Source organism: Melanostigma gelatinosum (assembly GCF_949748355.1).
Source record: "Melanostigma gelatinosum genome assembly, chromosome: 12".
Taxonomy (NCBI): domain Eukaryota; kingdom Metazoa; phylum Chordata; class Actinopteri; order Perciformes; family Zoarcidae; genus Melanostigma; species Melanostigma gelatinosum.
The window spans coordinates 26532042-26559452 of NC_136645.1; the positions used below are offsets into that span (position 1 = coordinate 26532042).

Genomic DNA, 27411 nt, shown 5'->3' on the forward strand with positions numbered 1-27411 from the left:
GACGTCCCTGACACGTCACCGGCTTTCAATGGACTTCAATGTAAAGCTCTCTGAATCATTGTTAGACTTTCCCTTTGTGTCCAGTGTGGAAACTAAGGTAACGTTGACTTATTTGACTGTGCTTTTGTTCGGTAACTTATGTACTTTACTAACACCAGTTACGTTACAAACAGTTATTTTACATTACAAACGTACTTATTTAACACAAACTATCATCTTTTTCTGAACCTAACCAAGAAACTTGTTGCGGAAATAAACCTAAGAACTAAGTAAACCTATGTTGGAAGTTTATTTTGTAAAGAGATTTCACATAACAAGCATAAACTATGTTTTCTGTGAACACAAGTTTATTTCAAAAAGACACCATGCATGTAACGAGCAGAAACGGACACGCCCCGTCCATAACTGACACTATCAGGTTTCCTAGAGCGGCGGTTTGAAATGTAGGGCCACTGATCAGGCATCGGTATTTGACGAGTTGGGAGTGAGGATGTTTTGCATAAAAACAGTATTTCTGTTAAAAAGATGCTCTTGCAGACACAATGCAGCATACTGGTTAGTAGAACATGACTTTGACCTTGTATTGATGCACTTGCTGACTGGATATGGGCTTATGAATATGGGCTTATGAATATCAAGACAACACAAGTTAATTAAAGGTTTGAATTTCTTTAAACTGGAAAACAGAGGAAACTAGGCATAGAGCCTATTCTAGGCCTGGTTCTCCCGACCACTGAGGTAAATAAAGGCCACTATCTGAGAATTTACAGTATTAATGATTTATTAAATAACAACATGACTGACATCAACTTCAAATTATCTTTTTAACCGAAGTTGCCATAATGCAAGGTTCTGTAGATTCTGTTCCTAGGAGGACATCATGAATCTTTCTCGTTTTAGAAAACATACCTCATCCTTTTCTCAAGCAGCTCAAATGTGTTGACTTCCACACGCAGTTCAGCCAGAACAGGTGGGCAGGGAAAGTCCTAAGTATGCACGTCTGTAGCTGCATCAATGCAAACAAGGACCATAGATCGGACCAACCGGGCTACCCGGACGTCAGACAAAAAACAGCTTCTTGACATACCACACAATTACCCAATATAATACCAACTTGTACAAGGTCTGCTAATAAATATTCTACACAGTATCATGGACGAACAGTAAATAAAAAGGAGACTTTAAATAGCAGACACATAAGAAAGAATTGTATCCAAAATAAACCAGCAAAGCGTACTTGTTGCTCAGCATCCTTCTACGACCTAAAAAGTGCTTTTTGACACATCTCTCTACTGAATAAGGCTGTCGGCTAAAAAAATATCTCTCACACAATGCGCTTGCAACCACAGATCAAGAACAACTTTGGTTTGCTCCAGTACAACTTCTAAAAGGACAAAGAACAGTGAAGACAGAATGCGGGACATTCACATGGAAATATCTGGACTGTTTTGTTAAATTACTGTTTTTTTCTTCTGTGTTCCTTTTTTGTACAACAAAATAGATCCTCTGAAGGGTTAACCTGCGTAGCTGCGGTCCTCTTAATCATAATCGTCATATTCTGGATCCATGTTCTCACCCTGGTGGTACGTTCCCTGTGTGGAGTAGGACCGAGTCTTCATTGAACAGTTGGTGTCCATCAAAATAGCCTGAAAAGAGAATTGTAGGAAAGTATTGTTTCTGCCACATGCCAAAGTTTGTTGAAAAACAAAACACATTTTGTTACTTAGTAAAACACAGAACCCCCCCCCCCCCCCTTTCTTTACTTAAATTTATGTTCCCTATTTGAGGATGTTCTGGGTTTTAGGTTGACTTATCTAGATACTGCTATAACCCTTATATGTGTGACAAGGTTCATTCAGGGTAAACTGGTGAAATAACAAGTAATAACCGATCAGTGTGATGTGTTTAAGGGTTTGGTAGTTATTGTGGTTATTTTGGCACAGCTTGGTACTGCTAGGGTCACCAATAGATGGGCCGTGTAATAGCAGTTTGACAATGAGTATCATTCCATGTAATGGCTGTATTATGACAAATTGCGTACTGGATTCCAAGATGGAGCCAGATTCAGTTCTATGAACGCCATTGCTGTAAAATTATTGTTAGCTGCAAAATGAGGAACGCTAGTAAGAACCAGATTAGCAATATGGCCAAATCAGCTGGATTTTATTATTTGTACAATATGAACAAAGGTGCTTTACATGCTGCACTTTGCACTGTTGCCTGCAAGAAAATACAGCCCACAGATAGAAATAGTCTAATTTCTCCACTAAAATCTATGCCATCAGTCATTCTAAGATGAATTAACATGTAAACATTCTACACATAGGGGCTTTATGCATAGCATGTTTTCTTTGACATCTGACCAAGTGGCACAAAATAAATCCTGCCTTTTATAATTATACATGTTGTAAATTGTTTGACTATTTCGCTAAATACAATTTTGATGCCCAAGTCACTTAATAAGGTCAGAATCTGTCGGAATGGAATTGAGTAAAAAGAGGCAAATACTAATGGAGGTAAATAGCAGTGAATATGAATATGAGGTGGTGAATACAAGCAGAACGTAATGGCAGAGAGAGGTGATGAATGATAGCAGATGCTGCATGGAGATGAACAAACGGATAGGAAGGCAGAGGGATGGAGCTGCAGCATCAGGGGGTTCAGTCACAAGCATGCAGGATAGAGATTTCAGCCAACTGGTGTCCAACACTGGTTAGGCTATTCACTTGTCCTGCAATCTCTAAAGAATGTAAACATGAGAGAGTCTGTGTTTCTGGAAAGCCCTAAATAGAAACGTCAACATGCATTCATACATATCAGACAAATTGGCAATTACTTTATAACAGCATTGTGAGATACACAGGTAAACCTTAATCTACTCGGGAGTTCCAAAAGGTTTTAAATATAGCTTCAAAGGAAATAAATTAACACAAAATGGCAAACTTACATCTTACTTTGTTGAAGATATTTAAGAAAGAACTAATTTCCAAAATAATTCCATTGAAGGTTTTTCAGAATTGTTCAATATCGACATTATTGTCTAATGATGGGGTTGGTCAATTTAATTGGAATTTGCCTATTGGGCGTTGAAAAAACAAGCACTCTTTTTTTCATGATTGAAAGAGTTGATATATTTTCAATCTAGAAACTGTTTATCCTTCTTTCCTTTTCTTTCCTCTTTAAATGTGGGTTGGGCTGTGAGGAGCCTGGAACAGTGTCTCTTCATTTGTTTCGAGACTTTTAGCCATGATGCAGTTATGAAACAACAATGCAATATCTAGCAACACAGCTTATATAATAAACTATGAATAAAATATTGGACATTTTGGTCAATCCTTCAGTGTCCCATGTCCCACGTCAGACTTTGACATTTGTGTCAGTTGTTTTTTTTGATAGTTTTAATTTGGCACGTTAAAACTTTGCCATTTGATGTGTGAATGAGTATACAACAGGTAACAAGGACACTCACCGTCTTCCAGCACAGGGATATGCCATTTACTGTATGCAGAATTACTTTGATTTTATTATGCACCTGTTTGAGGTTTGGCTATAGAACTGCATGTCAGAGCAACACCGTTGAGACTTAAAAGGCAATGCAAGAATAAATAGTCTCTGGAGTTGTACAACTTATCTATCCAAAAACTACCAATGCATCCGAACTAGAAAATTCTCATAATGATGTTTGTTGACCTAGCTTCAATATTTGTTTGTGTTTATGTAGGATTTGAGTGAGTGTTTCGTATCTTACAATTTTCTCTTCTTGTCCCGGTGGATTCCTGAGAAAGATGCAGAGAGGAGCAAAGCTAATATCCACTATCCCAATTATGGTCATCAGCCAGGGGAAGCCAATACTCTCAGCTATAGCTCCTCCGATAGATGGACCTACATGAGTCGGGGACAGATCACACACTACTTTAGTTTGGTTTGTTTGGCTGAGGGCAGCACTTTTTCACCCCGACCAGTCAAATACAGCGTGGTCAGTGCTCATAAGCTTCAAACTACGTACCCTTTGTACCATTAGCTTTGCATGCGTGAGTGACGGCGTGTCAATATGCGTTCATGCCCTACATGCATCGTTTCTTTTTAAAATAAACTTCCGTCTTCACAGGAAGTTAGGTTTAGGGAACAAAACCACTTAGTTAGGTTTAGGAACAGAGTGTGCTGACACAACTCACGTGACCACCGAGTAAGTGACGAGTCACGTGACTAGCGACTCACGTTACAGCTAACGTGACATGTCAACTTTTACTTTTAGTTTCACACAAGACACAAAGTTGTCTCCTGAATGAAAGTCCTCCACCAAGGAGCACTGACCAGGCTGCGTCATGCGATTCATTGGGAGTGAGAACGAGATGGAACTTTGAGTTGCAACTCTGTACAGACATATTTGTAACATCAGGTTCAATTAGCATACATGGTATAGAGGTAGTAACCTCGTCATATTTTGGGTGCCGCTAAAAATATTGGGATGTCATGAACTGCCAGTAATAACATGGTAATAATGCGGTAATAGCTTAATCTGCTGATAATAAAAGGTTATATATCAGGATTAACAAAAATGGCATGATTCAATTTTTACATTGTTAAGTTGGGGTAATATGGACGTGGGGTAATATTTTGTTAAACAACTGATTAATAGTGGGGTAATAATACATCGAAATTATTATTTACAGGGGAAAGAATACTTCCCCCTCATCATCTGAGTCAAGTACCACAACCGTGGCTAAGAAACAAATGCTGAATAAATATATCTGTTCTCACTTCCAATGCCTCAAATTATTTCCTCAACGAAGTTCTGTTCCAGAGTACACAACTTTGAGAACTACCCTTGACAAAATTCCTCTATTAGGAACACCCTGCAATGTCATTCACGCAGACATATTTATTGAATGTCTGGTTTTAAATCAGAAATGTCTTGTCTTCATGTTTTTATACATTTTTTACCTGCTGAACTGACTGATGAGTCGCTAACCTAATGTCGTTGTATCTTTTTACGATGACAATAAACATCCTTATCACTTCCTCCATCCGTTACCCTTGTAGCTCGGATCCCTGTTGCTGCTACTGTGGAAAAAATACACTACTGAAATCAAATATTGAATATATATAGAAAATTGATAAATTGGTAGTTTCCTTGCCCCTCAATTAATAGTTGTATTGGATATCAATAGCAACATCGCTAACTGCAATACTCAGACACGTCTCCAGAGCAAAATGCCGGCTGCAGCGCGAGCGCTTACTCAAATGTTGGTTCGGTTTGTTTCTCTCCACAGCAGCCAACATAAACAGACAACTAATGCAGACATTTGTTGTAACAGTGAAGTTACATAGAGCCGTAACTTCATTATTGGTTTTGCTAGCTTAGACCAGCGTGGCGCAATGACTGATGTGTTGAAGTAAAGAGCAGTTATTCAGTCCTTTCCTAGATGGTTCACAGCTTCCTGTGAACTGAGCATTTTTGCTTCCTATGGTTTAGAATCGTATTTAACATGGCTGGATACCGTTTGCAATCCACTTCGCAGGCTACTACTGAGCAATCGGAACGCATCCTAAGTGGTTTTATTGGTCAAATCTAACCTCCTGTGAAGACACACGTTTATTTTGAAAAGTCACTATGTATATAACCTATAGCATATATATCCCTGACACATCCAAAAGTGATGCAAGAGGGGGATGTAAAGCATCACAATGTGAAGCTTAGGAGCCCGAACCACGCTGCAGTATATGATGCATTGGGATGAGAACGTGTTCCAAAAAACATATGGTGTGTTCGATTAAATTGAACAACTATAAAGTCAGGGCTGGAAAATGCTTTTCTTCTTACTAACCTGGAAACAGATATGGTTATTGTAATACCGATAACGTACCACAATGACACCAGAATTTCATTTGGACAAACAAGATGGTCCAAAGATCTCCAGTAATTGGACTCTCTGTGTCTGTTTTCAAATTCACTTTGGAGGTATCATAACCTGTAGATTAGCAGTCAATAATATTGCTAAGGTTTTTAGGTTCCTACTTACCTAAAGCAAATCCCATGCAGAAAGCCACATCAGCAATGGCATACACACTTCCATAAACAGACACATGTCGCAGGTCCACCAGGTAGCCCATGATAGGCATCATAGAGGAGTCCACCATGCCTTTAACACACCACAAACAATACAAGTCTCACACACTCAGAGCAGGACGCTTTGTTTAGCGTAATGGTACATTTAGCAGACCTACCAATAGCAAAACCAACACCAAAGTTTGGAACAATCAGACCGTAGATGTCTTTGGCAAGTGGAACCTAGAACACAGAGACAAATATTAAAAAAGATATTCCTTTGTATGAAATGTAAGAGTAAACAACTAACTCTTCCATTGGAGAAGAGCTGCTGGATGCTTGATTTCAGCGTTATAGTCATTGTTAACTCAGACTCCCATTGGCAGAATGATGAAACACTGGTTCCAACACACTCAATGCTACACTTGAAAATCCACATTTAGAGGATCTACTGTGTTTCTACTGGCTGAGGAAATATTTTTGAATGTATATATAGTGTTATTATTATTACTACACAACCTACAAATCCTTCAGAATTCAGTTATTTTCAACTGAAACATTTCTGCTCCATTTAAACGTTTTAGTAACCCACCAGTGCTGAAATATCCCACAGGTGATATGTGAACTCACACTTATGCTGCAGTTGTCTGCCTCATACTTACACATATCACACTGATTCCAACCATGGTTATTCCAATGAGAGCACAAAGCCACCTGTAAGAAAGAGGACAACATCAATAGTCTGTTTGAAGTTAGACAGGGATCCTCCGTTTCTCACTCTTACACTCATCAGTCTAACCCTGAACGTTGATCTCCTCAGTTTGCTTTTGTCCCTGTCTTACTTTGGATCATTTCTTGGGTCGTATATGTGTCCATGTACTTGTCTGCCCTTGTTTTGAAAGCAACCAATATCAACAATATATTATATTGCTCAGAATGAACAGTTTAGGCAACATATCTCTATAAGCAATGTGTATTTCTTATTGTGGCCAGTAGTTTTGATTGGTAGTCCATGACAAAGGAGGATGATAGGGGATGAGGTGTTCATTTAATTGGAAATCACAATCATGACTTGCCCGAAAATAATGCTGAAATTCCCGTCATCATTCCAAACATTCCCCCTTTTCCTTCAGGTAATAAAGCCAAAATTATACTTCAAATGCTGAGATTTCTTATATGGAAACACATATGGTGCTTTTTGTAGAAGAACCAAAAGCAGTGCACTTCGTCCTTTGTTTGTGGTGAAGCATTACCAAGAAAACCTCACAACTTCCTACATGTTGTGATGTAGTCCTTAATGTACCTCCAGAGGGCGGTGGGGAAAAGGCTTATTTATAACATTAGGTCGTATTAAGTATGAAGTATATTACAATTAGGTGACCCTCCATCATACAACATTTGCAAAAACTTTATGGAAGAAATCATATATCCATAAAGGATCCAAAAACCCACATTTATAAAGTATAATAAATTAACTGCTATTAAGGAAATGTAGTTATTAATTATATTTCATAGTCTTTGAAACTCTCATACACACATAACTCCCCTGATGCTGTATGTAACCTGTATTATCAAGGTCTCAATAAAGCCAGCCTCACAAACACAAAAAACCCTGAAAACTCATTTAGAGGAGCGGAAACAGATATCACATCCAGAGAGAGGAGACAGAGCACAGATAAGGATTATTTCTCTCCCTACCTCCCCATCTTGTGCGCCAACGTGCTGAAGATGTAGGTTCCAATAAGGTAGGAGATGGACGCTGGTAAGAAAGCGACGCCTGGGCCAGACGCACACACACACACACACACACACACACATCACAGATAAGAGAGATGAAGGTGTGGGCAGGCTCTCCAAGATAAGCAGATCTCTATCAGTGCCTCATCACTGAGCTGCTGTACATCTTCCATTGTCTGTAATGAAGACTTGTGCTTTCCACCTGCCAGCACATGGCAACCTAATATCCTGTCCCCCCCCCCCCATGCTTTTTTATCTGACCTAGACTTCATATACAACCAACTGGAACAAACCAATGACAGAAGAGACTGCAGGGAGCCTCTGTATAGAATATATCTAGCAGGATGAACAGTGACACTTTTGCACTGCGTCAAGACTCAAAGTAAAACATGAATGTATATTACGTTAATGAGACAGGTGAGTGCAAGAGATCTATTGACCATGACTTGGGATATAAAGGGGCGGGCAGATTTCCTAAACCTGACTGTAAGCCCTTTGTGAACAGAGCCACGGATGACATTACTTTTCAATGTCACATGCCAGTTGAGGATTACGGACTGTCACGTGGGACGATGGAAGGTGCTTCAAATATTCTGATTATTCACACTGCTCAGACTTCCCTTGAACGCTTATGTCTTGGTGGCAGAAAGAAGTCTCTGGACAACATTTGAACCCAAGATTCAGGGCCCCGTTCCTTTGTACAGGGATATCTGAACTGAATAATTAACCTGATTGAGCAATAGGACTGACCTCAGTCAGGGCGATGACAGTGAGCAACTAAACATGAGGCGGTATTGCAGGGTGAAGAAGTCAGGTAGACAAAGGGCTGTGCTTTTCTTGCTATGCTGCTCAAATAAAAAATAAAAAAACACTGCTCTCCCTCATTGAACCAAAATTCAAATCCAGCCATTGAGTTAAGCCTTCAGAGTTCCTCTACACACCTAGGTGATGCTGTCAGACAACAACTAGTAGTAACTGTGCCACATCCCTAAGAGCACTTCTGTGGACAACGATTAGAAATGTATTTGTGACGTTAAAAACAAACTGGAAAAAAATGAAAAATTCCCTTAAAATGTAATGACAGTGCAATTTAGTTGTATGTGAAGCTTTAGCCAATTTACTACAAATCAACGATACTTAAATGTTTTTTACAAAGCATGTGATTTTTTTGCCGATCTTTTCAATGGCATTGCATGGACCCATGCTAGGCAACAACATGGGTCCATGCAATGCACAGGTTGATTCTAAAATGAATGCAAGTCAGTGGTTGTCTAAAAGGGATGGAAACACATTTGAAATTCTCAAGCACTATGCTTTTGTTGGCACTGTCATGGAGGTGTTAATCAAATGATGTTTCAGCATTGAGGTCGTAGTGAACGTGAAAAACACAGTATAACACTTGTGCAACACCCCCTGTGACTATGACCTCATTAACAATAAGTATAATATAAGTAGAATTCAACTTACATATTTCCAACAATGTAGACAAAAACTGGTCACAGTTTATATGTGTGCATGTTTATATGTGTGCATTTGTAAAGGACTGACAGTTTTGTGAACATTTAGGTGCTTTACATATACTGCATAATGTGTATTTTCTAAATGAGTAATACCTAGCTGCCATTTCCTGGCACACATGGTCTCCATCATCCAGATTGGCAGCGTTGGCTCCAGCATGGCAATGGCCATGTTTCCAAAACAAATGGCACCTGGACAGAAAGATTAAGGATAAGTGGACGCAGTGTCAATTATGGTCTGTTTTTGTTCTTCGTTACCTCTCCAACCTCCACAGCATGCACGTAGACACACCGCCTGCACGTAGACACACAGCCTGCACGTAGACACACAGCCTGCACGTAGACACACCGCCTGCACGTAGACACACCGCCTGCACGTAGACACACAGCCTGCACGTAGACACACCGCCTGCACGTAGACACACAGCCTGCACGTAGACACACAGCCTGCACGTAGACACTCAGCCTGCACGTAGACACACCGCCTGCACGTAGACACACCGCCTGCACGTAGACACACAGCCTGCACGTAGACACACCGCCTGCACGTAGACACACCGCCTGCACGTAGACACACCGCCTGCACGTAGACACACCGCCTGCACGTAGACAGACAGCCTGCACGTAGACACACAGCCTGCACGTAGACACACCGCCTGCACGTAGACACACCGCCTGCACGTAGACACACAGCCTGCACGTAGACACACCGCCTGCACGTAGACACACCGCCTGCACGTAGACACACCGCCTGCACGTAGACACACCGCCTGCACGTAGACACACAGCCTGCACGTAGACACACCGCCTGCACGTAGACACACCGCCTGCACGTAGACACACCGCCTGCACGTAGACACACCGCCTGCACGTAGACACACAGCCTGCACGTAGACACACCGCCTGCACGTAGACACACCGCCTGCACGTAGACACACAGCCTGCACGTAGACACTCCGCCTGCACGTAGACACACCGCCTGCACGTAGACACACCGCCTGCACGTAGACACACAGCCTGCACGTAGACACACCGCCTGCACGTAGACACACCGCCTGCACGTAGACACACCGCCTGCACGTAGACACACCGCCTGCACGTAGACACACCGCCTGCACGTAGACACACCGCCTGCACGTAGACACACCGCCTGCACGTAGACACACCGCCTGCACGTAGACACACCGCCTGCACGTAGACACACAGCCTGCACGTAGACACACCGCCTGCACGTAGACACACCGCCTGCACGTAGACACACCGCCTGCACGTAGACACACAGCCTGCACGTAGACACACAGCCTGCACGTAGACACACCGCCTGCACGTAGACACACAGCCTGCACGTAGACACACAGCCTGCACGTAGACACACCGCCTGCACGTAGACACACAGCCTGCACGTAGACACACCGCCTGCACGTAGACACACCGCCTGCACGTAGACACACAGCCTGCACGTAGACACACCGCCTGCACGTAGACACACAGCCTGCACGTAGACACACCGCCTGCACGTAGACACACAGCCTGCACGTAGACACACAGCCTGCACGTAGACACACCGCCTGCACGTAGACACACAGCCTGCACGTAGACACACAGCCTGCACGTAGACACACAGCCTGCACGTAGACACACAGCCTGCACGTAGACACACAGCCTGCACTCTTTGGTACGGTGTTGTCACAGTAATTGACGTGACGGGAATAGCTAACTTGCACACAAGTGCAATTTTCCTTCCATACACATTAGCTTACCTGTGAGGACCTTACAGTGACCACATTTATTCGCTAATTCATAGCCAAAGCCGGAAAATAAACCTAAAATCTTTGGATTCTGTCCCTCTGGTGATCTAAGACTTTAAGATCGCATGTGTTGCAGGTCATGGATGTAAACCACTGCAGGGAGGCATACTTATTTTGTTCACCTGTGAAATAAGTACGTTTGTTGTCACGTCTGTCATCATTTGCGTCGTAAAACATGATGGCACATACATTTAACCTCAAGGAAGTTTTTCTCTGAACTTCTCTCTGTGCTGCATTGTCAAGTTCTTTCCCAATGCAGAAAGCAGACAGATGAGGTCATGGGTGGACGAGTCTAATCTTTCAAGAGACCCCTTCATTCAAACTTGAGACCCCCTGAAATCACAAAATCTTAAAAGAAATCTCATCACTTGCAATTGTCACTAAATGTCTTTTGAAATCTTAAGTCTACTATGTCAAGCAGTATTCATTATTCAAATTGAAAATATGAATTCACAAATATTAATAGTGAGTGCAAGAAATTTCCTGCAGTAAATGACACAGCGAGCCAGAGCAGCAACAGGTGAAGAGAGCCTGTTCTTACTTCAGTTTGTGGACCTAAGTGGACCCCATTTCAAGCAATTTGATCCATTGTCTTCCCTGAGAACCTGGATCAAAGCAGGACATTGTCTCTCCTCTTTCTGGATACCAGGACGGTAACGAGATGAAGCTGAGCAGAGGTCTGTGTAGGGTTAGAATGTGAGCGTGTGCTTGCCGGGTTAAAGAGAGAGAGGTGAGTGAGCAGTGTGGATTCTGTTGTAGGACAGCTTTGTTGCATGGTTGTTGTGCGAGTGGCCTTATTGGCAACAATGTTAGCCTATGTGATGTGTGTGCAAGGTGTGTACAGCCTTGGCTCCATTGAATCTTGTAAATAGCATTTTAAGTCGGCGTAAGACTAACACTGGAGCACAAGGGTGCAAAACGCACAACAGCAGAAACGTGGAAGCGAGTAAATGGGAGGAATGGCCAGTCTGATCTAAACCCAGGCACTTACCATAGAAATAGAGTAGAAAGGACATTCCCATTTGACTCAGCGTAGCAGGATGGTCAGAGCGGTAGATGCTTTCATGTGTACCGTTGCCATTGAGACCGTTGTAGCAGGCTAACTTCCTTATAAACTAAACCGACTTGCAGCAAGTCACTGGGACACTGTGGTGAGGAGTCTTTTGCGCATGATTGATGAGCATCAACAAGAGACAGACAAAAGGAAAAAGCCAGCTAAATGTGGACGATAGGCCAAACTAGTGAGTGTGACACATTGACGTGTTGTCACCATAACAGCTAACAACAATCACTAGTTTCTTTTAATCTAGTCAGATGACCACGGCAAACAGTTCAATGTGCATTCTAGCCTTGTTATAGTTCCATGGTTGTTACTGGGCGTCTGTAGTATTCATGGACAGAATACATGTTTAAACAAAGCTTAGTTCATGAGCATACTTGGCATCCGAACACTTGGGCCAAAGATGGACATTACCTGATCTACGGTCATATGTTTTGGATAGCTGCTTAACCCCAGACTGCTTGCACAGATGTTTAACCCATACAGTGAGGATGAACTGGGAAAACCTAAGAAACCCATGTTTGCAAGGTGTTCCCTAATATCTCGGAGAAAGGTTGGGAACATGGAATCTGATTGTGGTATATTCAACTTTAAACACACTCGTGTAATAGTTATTCTATACAAATGTAAACAAAATGCACACGTAAAAAATACGTTTCACAAATATCTGCACATACAAATATGTCTTGTTTTAAATAAATGTAATAGAAATCCACAAATATATGTATTGAAAAGGATTTGAAATGCCATAGTTGGATGTTGTTACATTTATATAGAAACTGTTGAACCTACATTTACAAACTGCCGGTCATATGTCAACTTCACTGCCCTCCACTTCGGTGCCACTTGCACTTCCACTTCTACTGTCAGTAATCGCAAGTTGGCTAACGTTAGCATAGCTATATGTTTGCCAGCGAATGGTCTTTCCTTCAACATCATGGATGTAACCTTCAATCCAGTGGCGGTATAACTTCTCAATATACACACAAACAAAGCAGATAGATGACCCTCTTTAACATGCAGCCCTCATTTCACAACACCAACAAAGAAATAGTTGACTTTGTGTTGACCGACATGTCCAATTGACAAAAAACAAGCTCTTGGTCAATTTCTCTCCCTGCTCTTTGCCCAGCACCATTATAAAAGCCCATATCCCCCTGATGCGTCTCCTAAGGTGATATAGGGTTCCTCACATCTTCTGTGCTTATTTTCTTACCAGCTGCGATTATAATGTATGGATCCTTCATTAGTGTAAACAGCGGGGTCCCCTTCTGACTCTGTGAAGGACAAAGGCACAAACACACCATTTTATTTGAGATGAATTCAAGCTTCTGCTGCAGCTCGAAACCAAACCCACTTGTACAAGACTTAAGATAAGGTTACAAATCTCAGCAGAATCTGCTACTGACCAAGCAGGTTCAAGTCATTTTAATACTTCCTTTATATGCTACGCACTTTGCCAATACACTCCCAGTGAAATAGCACCTTTGAGAACTAAGGCATGAATCGGTTGGCATAGCCTTGACTGAATTCACGAATTGAGAGTATTTGTATGATTACTGTAATGTAATATTGCCATTGGAGGCACAAACCATCCAATGACAATATTATTATTTTCCAGTGCGAGTTACCAGACACTGGCTGACAGTACTACCTTTAGGCCTTTTTAAAAAAAATGTGAATGAATAATTCAAACAATAAATGATTATAACAGCATCAAAATTTAATTTCAGTCAGTATTCCAATCCTCTAACATTTCTAAAATAAATCGAAAAATTTGTGAACATATGAACAGAGAATCAGATTTCCTGCTACATACAAGCAGAACAGGTGAGCCCAAAGCTGATCTCAGACTACAGGGGTTCTGAAATCCAAACCGAATTTGAAATTGGGTTGCATCACACACACATGAGAAGAATATTTACAGATGTGCTTCTCTCTAATCTCAAACATGCACACACTACAAGATTTGAAAATAATGGCCCTTCACAAACTACTTAATTGTTAAGATTCTTGTGCCAGAGGGAGCTCTGCATCAGATCACATGATCTCCGTCACGTGATCTCATGAGGAAGCAGATGAAAACAAAACAGAAACTGAAAGTTGCAGTAGATATGCTTTGCAGAGGGGAAAAAATAAAAGCAGAAGGCAAAACAAGTCTAGTTGAGAAATGATTGAGACGCACACGTTTTGTATTCTTCTGCAAGAAGTGGAGGTGAGATTTGAACTGTTGCTTTTAATATCTGTCAACAGTAGCATGTTAATTCAGATTCGGTGTGCTTATACAATCAATGTTACCTTTTGATTAAAATGAATTGTATCATTGAAGGTTGGATCCTGACTGTTAAATTGTGCCTGAGTTAATGTCAGGCACTGTAGAGTACCAAGTTAAAGGGATTGTGTACAGTAAGTGCAAGCCATGGGTCTGTTGCATGTCATCCATCTTCTCCGTTTCTCTCCACACTTCCTGTATTTACTATCCAATTGAAAAATAGGACATGAAATGTTCTGTAGCTGTAAAGGTTATCTTAATGAAGTAAAATAAAGTTCAGGAAATGAATTACCGAGGCAAACAAACTCACCTCTGGTTCCACCTTGGTGGGCTGAAGAACAATGAGCTGCAGAGCTGTGAAGACACAGTGAATCAACGTAATTGAAAGCCTTTCTACAAGATATCTAAAGATAGCATTTCAAAAATATATTAAATTATATTCAATTACATTTCTTGCCATTCCTGCTACAGTGACTATTCTTGGTCTGGATGTAAGAAACAATGTAACTGTACCTCCATCAAACAAAGCCAGGAAGGCCAGAATAAGGAAAGGTGCGGTCTTCCCAACGAACTCGTACATCACACTGCCGAATGGGGGTCCAACTGTGGAGGACACACTGGATGGTCAGGTGTGGAAAGATCACCTTTAGAATCACTGCAGGAACTGCAGATTTCCTCCTACACAGATCTCAGTGAGCACATTGTGAGTTGATTCAAAATTAGATATTTGCATGGAACGCAATGTAAAACAATGGAATACAGTACACATCTTCAATTGTGTCCCAAAAATGTGGGTTTAATACATTTGTTCTATTAAGCCCCAAACATTTGACTAGCTTAGACAGATCTACAATGTGTAACATTTTGAGTAAAGATTAGAAGCATCTGCATTGTAAATGGACTTTCATTTATAGAGCACCTTTCTAGTCTTCTGACCAGTCAAAGCTCTTTACGCTACATAACAACATTCACCCATTCACTCACACATTCATACACTGATGGCAGGGGCTGCCATACAACAGGATGTAAACTACCGCTCACCTTTCTGAGCCACAGCCGCCCTATGCATACATACCTAGCACTCCCAATGCCAGACCTCCCAGGGCGATCCCGATAGCATGGCCTCTCTCCTCATCATCGGTGTACACACTCGCAAGCATTCCCATCCCTGAAACAAACAGATGAACAGGTCCTGCATTACAAAACACTTTTTTGTGTTTTTAGTGATTTTTTGTGTAACAGACATGTCACCACATGATACAGGGCAGCAAATCCTACACGAGTTACGCAATTTGGTGTTCACATGTGTGCTGAGGTAGCTCATTTAATGATGACGATGACTTCATCATTTCTAACTAAGTCGATTAAATTCACTTTGAAAAGAGCTTTCACTGAACCATCGGTTAACCGTCGGAAAAAGCTGTTTGATGGCCAGATATCTAGCGTACACTTTAACTGATATTGCATTTTTTAGGTGTATTTTGCTGCCGTCCCCCCCCCCGTCCCCCCCGTCCACAGCAGTACATTGCTTTGCTCCAGTTTCGGTACTCTGGTCTGTTAAACTCTTCAACGATATGGAGTTCGACTCTAGATTGTAACATTATTGCAAGACCTCAATACACACGTACTATACTGGCATAAGATAAGGAGCTTTACAATACCTTTGATTCTGGTCCATTCTACTTACATTAACCAGCTCAGCTGTTAGATGATAGCAATTACTACTTTTTGTTGCTTGAATCGATGTTGTGGAAGTTCTGTTTATGTGATGCTCATGGCCAGTAGATAACACACCGATCCTGTAAATTTGCCTTTTTTGCCTTTTTCACAGTAACGTTTTATAAGGGAATGGCTTTTAAAGACTCATTTTGTTTCAAACTCATTGCTTTTACACTCAGTAATGTACAGTAACTATTGTCCCGCACAGATGAACTGTTTTCGCTGATAGCTGATTAAATACTTCCAGGTTGTGAATAGAATTTACATGCGTGTCATTTTTAGTGCCCCCTCTTTGATTCCTGACCAAGCAAGAGACCTCTACACCATTTGTTTCTGTGAGATTTCAGTAAGTTTGCTCGTATAAAGAGCGACAAAGTCTGTGTACATACTTAAGTAACGCCACGCTCATGAATTACCGAACAAACATGCTTATTTGAACCCAAACCATGATCTTTTCCTAAACTTAACCATTCGTTTTGTTACCAAAACCTCAAGTTGTTGAGTTTCAATTCACAATGTTCAGTTTCACGTTGACAACATGGTAGGTGCAGTTTGGCCAGTCTGAAGCATTGGAATGGGAGTGATAATCTCTTCTAACATCTATCCCGTTGGCTGATAACATAAGTAGATGTAAAGTAGGCCTCTTTTATACTGTTGGAGCATCAAAGAAAGCTACTTTCCTCTCTCCTGCAAACATTACACTCTTTCCATAGGATGACACAAGTCTTCACCTCACCTTGCAAAATGATGGCTACAAACAACCAGCATTCATTTAAATTAAGCCTGCATTGCATTTGAGTATCACACAGGAATAGAGAGGAGGCCTCACCAGCCACAGATGAGCAGGAGGAGCCCACACCTTGCATCGATCTGGCCAGAAACAGCAGTGTGTAGCTCGATGAGAAGGCGAACACTTCACAACAGCAAGAACAACAGAAATACAGACAAGAGACATCAGGCATTATGCTAGCATTCTGACTTTCTGATAGTTAAGACATGTTGGTTGGAACTTACTGATAGTAGATACGAACATGATGCAGAAGCCAGCGAATATGGGAAGTTGATATCCTACTCTAAAGGGACAAAAAGAAAAAAGACAGACTGCATTTGTACAGTAAGCAGTAATTCATTTGAGATGTCTAGGGAAGGCAAGGCAAGTTTATTTGTATAGCACATTTCAACAAGGCAATTCAAAGTGCTTCACATAAAACCATTAAAAGCATCAAAACACAAGGCAAAAGAAAAGGAGATTTAAAAACAATTAAAGAAACAGTGTAAGAAATAAAATTCAGCAGTAAAATGCAGAAATGCAGGAAATTGATGAATATATTAATTGAATGTGGTTCAATTAAAGGCAGCAGCAAACAGAAAAGTCTTCAATCTTGATTTAAATGAGCTGAGGGTCTCAGCAGACCTGCAGCTTTCTGGGACTTTGTTCCAGATATGTGGAGCAGAACAACTGAACGCTGCTTCTCCATGTTTAGTTCTGACTCTGGGAACAGATAGTAGACCGGTCCCAGACGACCTGAGGGGTCGGGATGGTTCATAAGGTAGCAGCAGATCAGAGATGTATTTTGGCCCTAAACCATTCAGTGCTTTGTAAACCAACAGCAGGATTTTAAAGTCAATTCTTTGTTGGACAGGAAGCCAGTGCAAAGACATCAGAACTGGAGTGATGTGATCCACCCTCCTGGTCTTAGTGAGGACTCGAGCTGCAGCGTTCTGAATCAGCTGCAGCTTTCTGACGGACTTTTTACAGAGACCTGTAAACACACCGTTACAGTAGTCCAGTCTGCTGAAGATAAATGCGTGGACAAGTTTTCCAAAATCCTGTTGATACATAAGTCCTCTCATCCTTGATATATTCTTCAGGTGATAGTAGGCTGATTTTGTAATTGTCTTGATATGGCTGTTCAGGTTGAGATCTGAATCCATAACTACACCGAGATTTCTGGCTTGGTTTGTGGTTTCCACACAAATATAGATTAAATTAATGGCTTCAATCAAAGCTGAAATTCTCTTTTCAGCTTATTGTCTCTTTCTAAAGTAGTGACGCCTAAAAATGTCAATGATTGAAGTTGTGGAGGACTGCTGATTATTTAAATGAAAAGTGCTTCAGCCTGTGAGGGCTGATATTGCTGTACACCAAGTATACATAAGGTCAGTAACACAACCATGTGGTAATACCAAATCATTAATGGTCAAAATAACTCCATAGAAAATTAGTGTCAAGTAACGCCATGGACACAAAGCACATTTGACATGACACATTCTTGCCAGTTACAATTGTTAGCCTGCCATTTTAACTGGAGGATGATGACAACATCTTCTTTCATTAAAATGCTAAAAGCTGCCATGCACCTCAGAGCTGTTGTATTCCCCCATAGATACCTGACATGCTTGACTTGCCTTGTATTGTCCTCTGTCAGGAGAAGGTGACTAAGAACCGTTAATGTTCCTCGCCTCAATTACAGCATCTCTGAGTGCTCATCTGAGACACTAAATATTGCTTTTAAGGTGTGTGCCAGTAATGTTGGAGCATCTAGGTTTCTCCATCTCCCCTAAACATTTAAATCTTTAAACTGGCTCTGTGCTGAGAATGTAGGGGCTTAACTTGCAGAAAAAAGAACAAAAGGAACAAGTATAACTAAGAATATATAAATATAGATACATACTTAAATACACAATCACGGTTCCTCCTAGGCTAGAACTATAGTTGCGTTTTTAAAGCAATTGTTGTATCAGAAGCCCAACCAGCCAAATAAATCATGATAGTGCAATGTGTTGTATTTTGCTGCCGACCCAACCCAGCAGAATTACAATGGACCCGTATCTTATAGGTCCAAAAGAATCAGCTTTTTACAGTATATTGATTGAACAAAATAAGACTTTTGAACCTACAGTACCGCTCTATGATGGCAGCAAGTCGAGTCAATTTAAATTACAGATCACAACAAAAGTTATCTTATGACACTTTTCGTATAGCGCAGGTAGGCCATACTCTTTAGCAGTCTCCAAGCTGCTGGCTGCATTGCTAAAAGCTGCACACCGGAAGTTCATTAACTTAGCATTATTATAATTATTATTGGCATTTTTGGCCATTTGATAGCAGTAAACCAAGCTGTAAATGCAACTTCTGACATACTAGTATAAGGTTGTTACGACGAACCTGTTAGCAACCAATAAGCTAAGTCCAGTGATGAGTGTCAGGGATCTAAATGATAAACTGAGGCTCAGGATTTGAGAGAGGAAGCAGCAGCATGTCTGTAGACTACATCACCATAATATAAGACTAACAGCAAGGGAAGCGGTTTGTGTACAACAATCTGTGTTTTTGCTGCAGTTTGGTGATGAGATTTTCAGTATGATGTCGAAATGAAAATGAGTCATCAAGCCAAATACCTAGATATTTGTTCTCTGTGACTTTCTCAATATTGCCACCATTCAGTGTGGATAGGTGGTTTGTTAAAATCAATAATTCATGCTCTAAAAAAAGCACATTTGTTTTTCCTGCATTTAGTACCAGGTTAAGGATTATAAGTTAAGATGTAGTTTCTCAACAGCAAGTTGTGCTATTAATCTAAATAATGATATAATTTAAAAAGATAAGTCTGTAAATGATATGGCAATTTAACATTATTATCATACCATGAATAATGATTCATAAAATATAATGTATATTTAACTATTAATGCACACTTAATTCTAACATCCATGAACAATCATGCACCTTACTACCATAGCAATATCCACCTGCCTACTAATGGCGTATGTGTAGGCCTATGGGCCTTGGAATCAATCCTGTCCGTCCTCACTCTGCCACCTTTCCATCAAGAAAAATAAAAATAAAGTATAAACTCTTTTTGGATTGGCTATTTTCAGCTTTGACACACTGATATTTCAGATAGGTAATTCTGAAACCATCTACAAGAAATTGAATCAAACCCAAAATGACCGTCTGTAAAAGTAGAAAGCGATTTATCAGTTAAAAGGAAAAAAAAATATTTTTGTTGTTTTATTTTGTGTTACTCACCTCCCTTCTACTTTCAGATACTTCACATCCTGCCTTGTGTGTTTCCCACCTGTGTGATTGTCTACCCCACCCCTGATTGGTTTCACCTGTGCCTGATTTTTGTCACCTCCCCTTACCTTTTTTTCAGATCTCTGCCTGTTATTCCTGCTTGATCCTCACTCCACATCTGCCGTTCCAGTTTAGAGCCCTGGTTCCGAGTTGGGCCCTGGTGCTACTCCCGCTCCGTCACCAATTCAAGTTCCAGCCTCGGTGCCCACAGTCTTTTCTCCGGGCCCCGTTCCTAATCCCTCTATGCCGAAACGGTTCTCCAGAGCATCTGGGAGTTGCTTGTTTTATTTCTAGTACAGTCTAGATGCCAGATGCTCTCCGGTTTTCGCTGCCTTTTTTCATAGAGACCTTTAGTTAGATCTCTGATTACACAGCTCCCGGTCAGGAGGCAGCCGTAGCTCTCATCCGACTGCGACAAGGGAGATGGCGAGTCGCAAATGAAGCCATTGAGACCTTCCCTCGCACCTTGGGTCCTTCATTGCTCTTGCCATTGAAATTGACATCCGCTTGCTGGAAAGAGAAAAGGAGAGAGCCAGAGTGGGTGCTGGTGAGGCAAACCATTTCTTCCACCTACTCCTCTTGTCCTCCCACTCCTGTTCGACTCATCACTACCTCATACCATGGCTTTGGTGGATTCCGGGGCTGACTAGAGTTTTATGGATTGGGGTTTGGCAAAGACACTTGCCCAAGCTGCTGGGGGCTAACAGTCTGGATGGGCGGTTACTGTGAAATATCACCCATCGCACTCAACCCATCAGTCTCATCACTGCAAAACATCACACGGAAGTCCTGAGTTTTCACCTCTTCTCCTCATCCGCTTCTTCTCGGAGTCCCCAGATCATCCTGGACTTCTCTGGTGTTCCACCCTGCTACTTCGACATTAGGGAAGTGTTCAGCAAGGCCCACCTCGGCGCCATGATTGTGCCATCAACCTTCTTCCTGGACTTCTCCACCTAGAAGGCGTCTTTACTTCCTATCAGCTCCGGAAAGATGCTATGCAAATATATTGATTCCTCACATGTTGCTGCTATCATTCACCCTTCCACTTCTCAAATGGGGCCTTTTCTTTGTTGATAAGAAGGATAAGTCGCCCCTCCCTGCATCAACTACGAGGCCTGAATGACATCACTGTAAAAAACAGGTACCCTCTCTCTCTTATTTCATCCGCACTTTGAATTATTGCAAGATGCTATGATCTTTCCCAAGTTATACTTAGGAAATGCACATCACTTGGTAAGGATAAGGGAGGGGGACGAATGGAAGACCCCTTTAACACACATTATCTTGCTATGCCATTTGGTCTCACTACGCCCCATGTGTTTCAGGCTCTGGTAAACATGACATGCTGCATCAGTCAGTCTTTGTGTACCTTGTCAAGTAGAGTTGATATTCTATAAGAGCTGCCCTAAATAAAAGGGTGGACTAAAAAGATTAGGCCAAAGAACACAGAGCTTATATGAGTAATTCAACTGAGAGCTTGTTTATTTTACAGTCCTGTATTGGGGCTTATCTCCCAGATCTAACAACCTGGATGACCTCATCTTTCGCCATATGAGTAGACCCACGTTTAGCATGTTTGTCAAGTCCTGCAGCATCTCCTGCATAACCAACGTGGTGGCTTGGCGTGGTTGGGCTCAGCTGCAGAGGGGACGGAGTGGTTCAGGGACCGGTGCCGGTAAGAGGCGTAATCAGCCTCAGCTGTAATCAATCTCTGCTTGTATCTGTCTCCTATAAAACACCAGTAGGGACGGAGGCGCGGGAGAGGACACAGGCTGGCCGAGCGTCACTGGGAGCAAGAGACAGCCCGACGAAATCGCCGACGGCTGGGCACTCGAAAGCACGGCGGCAGAGCGCACGGCCGAGACCGGCATGAACTGTGGCAAAATCAAATACTTTGAGTTACGCTATACGAGTGTGCTGGCGTCATTGTGCCTAGGAAACCCATGGTAACAGGAACGTGTTACACCAACAGGAACGTGTTACACCAACTCTTTCTCAAAGCTGAGAAGTGTGATTTCCACGCCCCATCAGTGAGTTTAATTCCATTGCTGCTCCTTTTCATCCTCTCACCTCATGTTCCAGTGGTCTTCCAAGACAGATCAGGCTTTTCGCAGGCTGAGGGAGAGTTTCATCTCTGCACACATCGAATCTGGGCTGTTCACTCCGTGTTTCGTAACAGAAAAAGGTCCATTGTGTGCGCCTTCCTGCCCATGAGGCGCTCCCCTGCGAGATGGAACTACTACGTGGGAAACAGGGAGCTGCTGGTGGTCAAGGTCTCATGGCTGGAGGGAGCAGAGCAGCCCCTCTTAGTTTGGAGCAACCATAAAAACTTGGAATACATCTGGTCAGTCAGGTAACTCAATGTATGGGCCCTTTCTTTCACCGTTTCATCACAGGGTTACCACCCTCTAAAGCAGGGGTCTCAAACTCCCGGCCCGCCACGTCATTTTATGTGGCCCGCGAATCCGCCAGCAAAATAAAAATATCTTCTTTTTTTTTTTAAGTTAGACTAATAATAATAAAATCTCCATAGTCTAAATTATGAGATAGAAAGTCGAAGTTATTAGATAGAAAGTCATAACTATGATAGAAAGTCATAATTCTGAGATTGAAAGTCAAAATTATGAGATTTGAAAGTCAAAATGATGTGATTGCTTACCAGCCTGGGCAGAAGGTTTGGCTGTTCGCTAGGAACCTTCCCTGATGCTTATGTGTTGCTAAGAAGACGCCCCAGAAGATGAGTCACTCAGGTATAGTTCCATCATTGTTCAAAGTCAAAGAATAACTTCATGATGTTTGTTGTAATGAATGAATATATTTTAAAATCAAGTACATTTCTCTGCATTTATAGTTTTCTACTGAACCGAACCGTGGCTCCACTGTATCGTACCCAACCCAACCGTGAATTTTGTGAACCGTTACACCCCTAATAATAATAATAATACAATAATTTCCTTTTTTTTATTTTCTCATACATTTCTTGAATTGTGTCAAACAATACACCACCTGGTTTGTATCAAATGTCACATAAGACATGGATTCAATTGAGCTCAACACTAAAGTTGCATACAGTAGTGTAGATACATCGTGTACAGGTGGTTACAATTGACAATTTCTGAAGTAACCAGTAGGAGGGGATGACTTACGAGTCAGTGTATAATTCAGGAACAACAATAAACTAAGTCTAGTCCTATGTTCAAAACAAACCAGAAAGTCAGATTATTTCCAAGATAAATGCAACTGGCTTTTCAAGCCATCTCAATTCAATGCAAATGGTTTCACTCTGTGATCCATCATGTTTCTTGTGACTTAATGACGTAAAAAGCGTAAACAATACTGACTACTAAATTGTATGCTAGAGTAAATGGCATCTTGTGGTTTAAGATAAAAATCATAATCATGGATACCATCTGTTCATTATGTGACAACTACGTGAGTTCAGATTGCTTCTACTCATTCTGTGACATCAATTTCCAGGCTGCTTTAACAAAGGCAACAACAATGTTCCAGGTTTGCGAAGAACCCTAAAGCAGTTTCCCTCCGGTTGAAAATGCTTCTTAAATAGGAACCTCAACACAGAGAGAGACATAGAGACACAAAAACCTACCTGTTTGTGAGTGGCCCTATGAAGGGGTTGGTAATCAGCTGTACGGTGGCCTTGGAGGCGAAAAGCATTCCCACTTTGACATTCTCATCAAGCAGCTTGCTGGTAGACTGGGGGCAGTCTGAGGAGTTGTGTGATAGCTCTGTAGCAGCGGGAGGCGTAGGGACCATGTCGGTAGTCCTAGCTGTGGTGTTGGAGGCCGAAGACCTTACGGTGTTGTCGTATAAGGACACAATGTTGTGGAAGGCTGCTGGAGGACCCTGCTGCGACAGGGTGCTGTTCTTCAACATCAGGTCTGGTGACTCATCCAGGTTGTACAGGTAGCTGGGTATGATGGGAACTAGCGGGCATAAAGAGGCGAGAGGAAATTGATGCAATGAAATTGTACACAATCACTGATGGATGCTCACTAGCATGATGCTAATCCAGATGCCACTGCAAAACATGTCAGCAGAGAACAAGAAAGGTTCTTCGAGGGTGAATCACAAGGACTATCCTAAAGAAAGAAACCTCAATGAAGCCATGATTTGGTTACCTTTTTTAAAAATTTAAACAGAAAAAAACAAAGTTAAACCCAACATTTCTCACTGAGCCCTTGTGGTATTTATTCATGCCACCACTCAATTCAATGGAAGTGAATGGAATTAATTGGTGGTGCTCAAACTAAATGTTTACATTGGAATGAAACAAAACCAACATGCTTTTCCAGAAACAATCAACCTTGGTGTTGACAGTAATCATAGGAACTGTTGACAGTGAGGTCTATAGGTTATCCAGAGTAACTAGTTCATTGCTCATTTTTATTTTGTCACAAATCTTTTACTGCCACAAAAGATTCCATTCACCTTTACTGTTCTGGGTGTTGGGAGACGTTTCATAAATTCATGCTGAATTTTGGAGAAATACGTAAAAAACAATGCAGATTACCTGTAGGTTATTTCATTTTGATGGAAAGGTGCTATTAAAAACATGCAGCTTTAATTAAGCCTTAGATGGTGCCATTAGGGCTGGACATTTAGTGTATCAGCCTAGATCATTCATATATATATATATATATATATATATATATATATACATACACACATATACATACATACATACATATATATACACATACATACATATATATGTGTATATATATATATATATATACACACATGAAGTTATTCTTTGACTTTGAACAATGATGGAACTATACCTGAGTGACCCGTCTTCTGGGGTGTCTTCTTAGCAACACATAAGCATAAAAAACAAAAACTGCTCCTTATGTAGTAAGTAGTTAATGTTATGTAGTATTGTTACTTACATCTTGCAAAAGAGATTTTTAATCTCAATGGGACTACCTGCTTAAATAAAGTTTTTTTTTTTTTTTTAATAAATATATATATATATATTTTTTTTTATTCAAACATATTCGGTTCGTCATGCGTACCGAACTGTGAGCCTCGTACCGAACGGTTCAATACGAATACGCGTATCGTTACACCCCTAATATATATATATATATTGTGTATATACATTTTTTAGCAATTAAGTTTTATGGCTTTATTGGGGAATTTTAAGCAAAGTGGTGTCAGAAAATAATAGTAAGAAGCTGGGAGCAACATGTAACAACATGTATTTTGGCTTTTCCTGTTCAGCACCCAAAACCCCAAAGCCACCATTCAGTAAATATTTGATGTGCTATTCTCCTCAACTGACAAACCTATCAATCACCACTGAGCAATTACATTGAGCTCAAACAAGTCCTTTAAATACAGCATGTTAAAATATAAAGTAATAGCCAGACTGTTGGCATTGGCAGTACAGCTACAAACTACTCATCAGTAAAAAAAAAAAAGATTGCCATGGAAAACCATAAATCATTTTTACATTTTGTGTTTAAAAGAAAGAATGAACTTAAATAATAAATACATACTTATATATTGAATTTTAAATATGGTCGAGGACTATACATGGCACCGTCATCGATACAATCTCCAAATGAAATAAATGATTGTGATACTGGACATAATATGATCCCTGTTTTTGAATACTGCAGGGATAGTTGGGTAAGACTAATGGCCGCACTGTACCAACAGATGTAATGCATCTGTCTTCAATGATTCAATTCAATCAATAATACTTCAAGTGCCACGGTCTGCTTCACACCAGTGATGTGCTTTATTTGTCCTTAATTCAGGATCTTGTCTCTATAATAATTCTCCAAATAGATGAAAATGGTTCCATTTATGGAGGAAAAGATCTGTTTTGCCAATACCTGCAAACAGCTGGAGTTCTGTGCATAACGGAGAAGTGCAGTGAATAGTGCAGTGTTATGTGACTATGTTAACCAGCAAAGACTTATCTTATTGTCGAGCACATGTAATACAACTTGTCAAAATGTAGTGAGAGCCTGTAAGGAAACAACAGTGTACCGTTGTTGCTGGTCTATGCCATTAACTAAACCAAGCCCATTCATGTTCACCTAAAATCATTTCAATTTTCCCAACAATAATGATGTAAAACTATGTTTTAATGGCATAATCAGCGGAAATGATGGCGTGCTTTAAGGGGTAGATTACGAATTAATAGGTATAACAAGGCAGCTGACTGTGTGTGCGCTACTGGTTGTGTTAAACACATACTGAAATGATGGGGGTGATGATTGATGATACTTTACATAAAATAGGTTTTGAAAAAATAACAGCCTGACCATCGATACGCACTATACGTAATTGATCATAATAGTCTGCTGTTGTTACTTCATCAGCCGGATGCACAATTCGCTCAGAGAGATTGTGTTGGCACACTGAAGGATATTCCCTCGCTGGAGCGTCAGATGGAGAGGTTTCAATGTTTGAACTGCAGAGCTCAAATCCAATCTGGTAGCTTTCAATGTCAAGCGGGTGTTAGATCTTAAAACTGAATCTGATGAATAAATATAAAAATGAATGTTCCAGTTGGTCACTTGCACTATATTTTAGACATATACTATTGACTAGATTATACGTTGACAGTTTACTAAATGTGTCACACACGGGTTTTGAGTTCGGTGCGTGGACTGTAGCACTGATAACGATTTACGTTGGTCCACAGAACGCGCTGATCTGTGCAGCAACACGATGCGCTTTTATCGAAAGTCAACTGGGCACATTTGGACAGACTCAAACTACCTGTTGCGCAAAAAAAAAAAAACGTTGCAGAGATGTAGAGAGATGTGGTGAAAAAAGCAGGAGTGCACCTACCGACTACAGTCAGCAGCATGTTGTCCAAGAGCAGAGCGACGAAAACAACGAAGAGACTCAGTTTCCTCGACTGTCTCTCCTCTCTGAGCCATTTGATCAAATGAAGCTGCCGAAACGCATCTAATCTCCCCATGGTGTTAGTCCCGAAAACAGCAAGACAATAGAACGGATCACAAGTCCTCCTGGAGACACAAGTGGCAGTGATGGGTCAGTAACGTAAACACATCCTTCCAGTCTACATTAAGCAGTGGATAAGTGAAATATCGAACACACTGCTGCATGTGTGAAACAGTGAGAAATCTTACCTCGGATGCACGAGGGCCAACAGCAGCGGAAC

At 41.2% G+C, this 27411-nt stretch overlaps 1 protein-coding gene across 1 annotated transcript; it reads right to left on the bottom strand.

Annotated features, from left to right (window-relative positions):
- Positions 1 to 1449: 1449 nt before the first annotated feature.
- On the bottom strand, positions 1450 to 27207 carry slc18a2 (solute carrier family 18 member 2; the record flags this gene model as incomplete). The annotated part of the gene is made up of 15 exons (XM_079280616.1): positions 1450 to 1646; positions 3749 to 3882; positions 6024 to 6143; positions 6229 to 6292; positions 6712 to 6763; positions 7748 to 7826; positions 9400 to 9495; positions 13388 to 13448; positions 14754 to 14797; positions 14957 to 15046; positions 15519 to 15611; positions 16992 to 17075; positions 17177 to 17235; positions 23851 to 24187; positions 27075 to 27207. 15 exons carry the CDS (start codon positions 27205 to 27207, stop codon positions 1539 to 1541), a joined length of 1554 nt encoding a protein of 517 aa, XP_079136742.1. The 3' UTR covers positions 1450 to 1538.
- Between the last annotated feature and the right edge of the window lie 204 nt (positions 27208 to 27411).